The 5,668-nt window shown below is 40.6% G+C and overlaps 1 protein-coding gene across 1 annotated transcript; it reads right to left on the bottom strand.

Moving 5' to 3' along the window:
- Positions 1-550: 550 nt before the first annotated feature.
- LOC104955870 (synaptotagmin-like protein 2) lies at positions 551-5,251 on the bottom strand (the record flags this gene model as incomplete). The annotated part of the gene is made up of 6 exons (XM_010783260.1): positions 5,214-5,251; positions 3,151-3,328; positions 2,692-2,846; positions 1,720-1,786; positions 763-820; positions 551-659 (listed from the first exon to the last, which is right to left on the bottom strand). Coding segments are annotated over exons 2-6 (490 nt in total), but the record flags the coding sequence as incomplete, so codon positions are not given.
- Positions 5,252-5,668: the final 417 nt, after the last annotated feature.

Raw genomic sequence — 5,668 nt, 5'->3', positions numbered from 1 at the left:
ATCAACTTTCAGAACATATTATTTCTCCAACGAAAACATTGTTTTAAGTTCCTCGGAAATATTTCTAGCAGCCACAAGTCATGCGGTGAAGATTAAGGCTTTGGAATGTTCTTCTCTGTAATCCTCTGGCTAGTCAGGCTGCCTCGTGTATTCACACTTCTCTTCTCTGCCTGGGAAAATCTGCCTGAGCACCAACTAATTTCACTATGACTGGATTAATCAAACTTGGAGATATTGGCAGAAAAAACGAAGACTTCGCCTGAATAACTTGGATGCATAAAGTATATAATGGTTGTCTCTATTCTATGGATCTAGCAAATGGCGGTGGTTGTTAAGCTTGTAAATAATTAAACTAGCACTGTCACCCAGGTGTCAAACAGCATACATACTTCCATTGGTTTGTAATGCAACTTTCACTAATTGTCCATCAAGCATTCCACTCAATTCAAAACAGAACACATGTTGATTCATTAGAACAAGTAATCCACTCACATTCACAAAACATATTTAAGACAGAACACACAGACACGAGTGACGATACTGAACTCACCCTGGTTCAGTGTGTGGGTGTCATCCACCGCTGCGACCAATAGCTGACCGTCCTTTTCTTCAAAAGTGTGACATGCAATGACCTCACTATTGAATGGATTTTTTCTTTGCTTCAACAAAAGAAAATTAATACATATAACATCTGCAAATCACGGAAATGTGGAAGCACATGCTGTTTTTTAAATGTTGGACTTTCTTTAGTCAGAATCCTACCTTTGTGGGTGACTGTAAAAGTGATCTAGGTGTTTCAAATGACTTCTGGTTCTCACATCTATAAAATAGAACATGATAATAAGAGCTGTGGACAATTGACTTCAAACTTCAGGCTTTTAAAAGCAAATGATTTCATCTTGGATTGGAAAATGTGCATGCTCATGTTAGTAATTAAATAACAATCTCTTAACAATGCCTGTTTTTTTTAGCAGTGTACTTACCAGCTGAAACAACAATACTTCTCCTCATACAGGATACTGTTGATACAGTTATATACATAAATAAATGTATATATATAGATATATACATAGTTGCTATCAAGAACAGGCAGGTACATTCTCACATGTAAAGTTACTGTGGAATGAGTACATGATATGTGTAAACGCTCCTCAGAAGCAGTGGAAAACATGAACATGTGAGACCTGACCTTCTAAGAAGATTATGGGGCCAATTACAAAGTATCCATTTAGTGTGTGAACAACTCCTCACTAGCAAATGACCCAAATAATCTACTGCTGAAGCATGTGATGGTGCTCACAACAGAATACACACCGTATGTTCTGTTTTTACTTTGTTGAGTTTTCTTCACAGTTTTATTGAAAGCTGCAGGAGGCATACATTGAGTGAATCGCCATTTCAAATCCCTCTGTTATTCTGCTCCTTGTCTGCTAAACATATTCTATCTTTCTCATTCAAAACAAATCCAATGACCAGAGTCAAATGGATTCTACTGACCAGTATTGTGTGCATATCCAGTTCCTAATGGAGCTGTGCCAATGATGAACTTCTTTAAGGACTTAAAAGGAAAACTGAAACTACGTATTTGTGAGATGTTTTTCAAAACCTTAACACATAAACATGATAAAGTAAACTTATATCATTAAAAAGTAGAACAACCTGTCTACAGAGTGCTGCTGGAGTGGTGAAGGGGTTTAACTGAGAGGGTCCCACACTCACCTGTCACTGCTGGGCTGCATGGGGGGCTCCTGGAGGAGCCCACAGAGCACAGGGGGGACGAGTTCCACTGCAGCACACAACACACAGATAGTTACGTATTCATAGTAACTCATGCTATGATTACCAAATAGATGTATGTGAAAACAACCCAGACCTAATGATAAGTCTCCATGATCACATCCCAGCTAGCCTCTATAGAGGTGCTTTATGTAGAATATGGCCCAGATTTGATCCAAAAACATTTAAAAGAATGAATTAACATTGTCATCATATTGTGAGCTGACATTATGTCAGAGACACCTATGTATTATGTTGCAGCGATATCTACTGAAAGAGCATGCTAACAGCTAGCTCAGAGTGCTGTCTTCCTGGAGAGGAGAGTCGGCCCTCAGTCCAACATGAGAGGCCCGTGAAGCAGAGCTCAGAGGTACAGGGTCTGGACTGCTCGGAGGTACAGGGTCTGGACTGCTCGGAGGTACAGGGTCTGGACTGCTCAGAGGTACAGGGTCTGGACTGCTCAGAGGTGCAGGGTCTGGACTGCTCAGAGGTACAGGGTCTGGACTGCTCAGAGGTACAGGGTCTGGATTGCTCTGAAGTATCAGCTGAGTTTATATCCTGTTTAGCAGCAATCAGGGTGAGGCGAGGGTATAAGAGTTTTTATAATAGCGTACGAGACCATAGCTATGGTGACTCCATGAGACTAAAATGTTCATTACACCAGAATACTACACATGATGAGATCCTTATGACCTGAAAGGCCTAATGTTAATCACCCAACACTCTGATGAGCATGTCACTGTTTGTTTTGCTTAAGATTTTGAGAGATGGTTTCTGGTGTTCTCTTCTTCATGCACTTCTTTACACAGAGGCCAGATGTTTCTTACTTCACAAGCACACTTGCATTTTTAGGAATTACACTAATGTTACAATATTTACACGATAGAACAGCCATGCAGGATAAAGAACACTCACATATAGTCAGCGACCTATGTGAGTGTCTCATGGAGGCCCTGATGATCTCGGAGCCGTGGATGCGGTCCTGGTGACGGAGCTGCTTGATCTCGTAGAACCATTCTCCAGTCATGTACCTCAGCTGGCCTCTATCATTCACCATCTTCTGGAGGTTCCTGAGGGCAGACATATCCATTTTAAGTCACTACTTCATTATTTAGAGCTTTTATTTCAAATTGTAGTATAAGAAACTGAAGCATTGCATACATTTTGTGCAAAGAATCTAAAGATCATGTCTGTGCGCTGCAAGCAACATTTTAACTGCACCTGCATCTTTAGGTAGCCAATTTACAGTATACTGTTCAACTAAAGTTCTGTAAGATTCAGATGATATCATTTCTACTCATCCTGGCTGTGACAGATCAAACTGACAGAGCGAGAGATTAGTTTGTACCCAGAACCTGTGACTCAGAGACTTACAGCACTCGCTGCTCCTCAGCCTTCTTCAGCTCCGTGTCTCTTCTCAGCACAGCCAGGATGGCGTCCTGCTCCTCCTCCGTCAGGAAGCTCAGGTCGATCATGGTGCTGCTCTCAGTGTGAGTCTAGAGGTGGATCAGGATCACCGCTCGTACGGTTCTTCATGAAGTCCTGATCTTTACTGAATCAAGTCAGTGTCACAGTGATTAGTGCTTAAAACATAGTATACATGTATGTATTGAGAGGCCCTCCTTAGTGCTTTTGTTTTCCTTAACCCAGGTTTTCCTCTGCAGCATGTTCTGTATTTGGTTCTGTTTTCTATATGCAGTTTTTATTCTTTGGTTAAGTTGTACAGATATCATTTAAGTTGGTTTTGTCGGTATCCATGTGCTTCTTTAACTGTCGGTGTGTCAAAGATAATAATGTTTGATCCACAGAAAGAAAACATGTATCATATCCTATGAGAGTGCAGAGCAGCAGGTTATGGCTTGATGCTGCAGCTACTTTCACTCAAACACAAAGATTGTGTGTGCTCTGTCTCTCACTGACCCCCCCTGCCTCTCACTGACCCCCTCTGTCTCTCACTGACCCCCCCTGTCTCTCACTGACCCTCCTATCAGACACTACCATCACCTACTGTCTATCAGAGTGTCAGGGTTATAATACATACACATTTGATTACATAATGAGAAATAACTGCATTGATCTTTAAGTTTCTTAACTGTAGTCATGCCAACAGAAAAACAAAATCTCTTTTTTCATAATGATTTAGACTTTTAAAAAAAACCTTTACAAAGCTGCTGCTTTTCTTTCAGGAGCAGATCAGATGTGTCTGAGGAATGCCCACACACCACCAGAGAGCTCTGAGGACATCTGATGGGAACTCGAGTGGAGGTTTATGTTGATAACCTGCACACTATTTGCTAAATACTCTCTTTGCTGAGTGAACATTTGTTCTTGTTCATTTGCTCTAACGACAATGGTAGTTATGTTATTGTGACTTGGTTTTAGAAAAGGCCATGTTGTGGTTGGCTCACATTGTTCATTCTTGATCCGAGTTAGGAACGTTGTAATCGCCTCCTCTTCTCCATTACAAGGCTGCGTGAGGACTGCGCTGTAAGGAGGCTTGAATAAAAAGCTCTTTTCCTGTGAGCTCATGCAGGTTTATGTGGGTGTTCTTCATTTTAAAAGAAGAATGTTGCAGGTCCTGTTTCTCCAAAATTCTATCTAGAAGACAGAGAATATATTTCCTTGTTGTTGTTTGATTTATTCCTCCATAACTTCCTTTAAGAAAACAAGATTTAACAAGCTAAAGTATTGCAAGTGCATTTGCTGAAAAGACTCAAAGCTGGACTGGTGTCACAAGCCTTACTTCTACCATCTACACTGACTGAACACTGAGTCCAATCCAACTGTTGAAAAGCAAAGACTAACAGCAGGGGACTGTGCAGCTGTATGACATGCACTTATTAATGTAAATATGGGTTAAAAGTAATGTAACTATGTTTTAAGCACTCCCTAATATGGGCAAAAGAAAATGCTCTTGTAGATCTTTTATAGTGCATTTTATATCCTTTAATCTAACTTCATAATCTAAAAAGAGAGCTGCAATTCATATCATGTAGAGTTAATGTGACCTAAAATAGGATTGTACATCCACACACTGGTCATCTAACAGCATGTTTCTCTGCAACGGATATGACTTTGATTGGAAGTTTAAAAGGCGGTCATGGATTTTCAATTATTGCTATCAAACATATATTTTCTGGTGGATTAAGAACTATGAAGAAGTAGAGTTTCGTAATAAAAAATCTACACCATATTCCTATGAGGAATTTTAAAATGACTAAGCAGAGTGGGTCATAATATGTTAGTGATTTAGGGATCTGCTACCAGATGACAATAACAAACGTAGAGATCTCCAGAGAGAAGTGCACTGAGCATCTGGACTGGATCTCACTTTGCATTACATTTTTATAAATATTTGCAGTAAGAGTGAAGGAACAACAACACACAGAGCAGAGTGGATTCATCGTTCACTAAAAGACAGAAAGCAGTCAGCTCACCTCTGATAGGGCTCCTCGCTGCCGGAGAGCTCTCCTGAGACTGACCCTGAGGAGCTGCAGGGGGAGCAGCAGGGTGGGGGGTGCAGCAGGGGGAGGAGCAGCACCTTCCGCAGCCTGCATGTTCACTGAAGACACACACTACTCTACAGTGCTGTTATTTCACCTGTTGGTAAGGCAGGGCAAGTTTATTTATATAGCACCTTTCAACACAAAGCAATTCAAAGTGCTTTACAAAAATGAAAGACATTAAGAGCATTATGAAATAGTGCAGCGGAAACACATTTTAAAACAGCATTTAAAAGCAGTCATTAAATAGCTGAAATGCAATGTTGAAACTGATAAACTTTAGTTTTTTTGGAAAATATTCACTCATTTTTTTACATTCCAAAAAGGCTGCCTCGGACAGGGGCATGTTACCAGTGTGTCGCATCACCTTCCCTCTGTTGTCGTATTTT

Source organism: Notothenia coriiceps, unplaced genomic scaffold (genome assembly GCF_000735185.1).
Source record: "Notothenia coriiceps isolate Sejong01 unplaced genomic scaffold, NC01 NC01_scaffold00024896, whole genome shotgun sequence".
NCBI lineage: Eukaryota > Metazoa > Chordata > Actinopteri > Perciformes > Nototheniidae > Notothenia > Notothenia coriiceps.
Note: the sequence above shows the minus strand (reverse complement) of the source record. Positions and strands in the feature narration are given on the sequence as shown.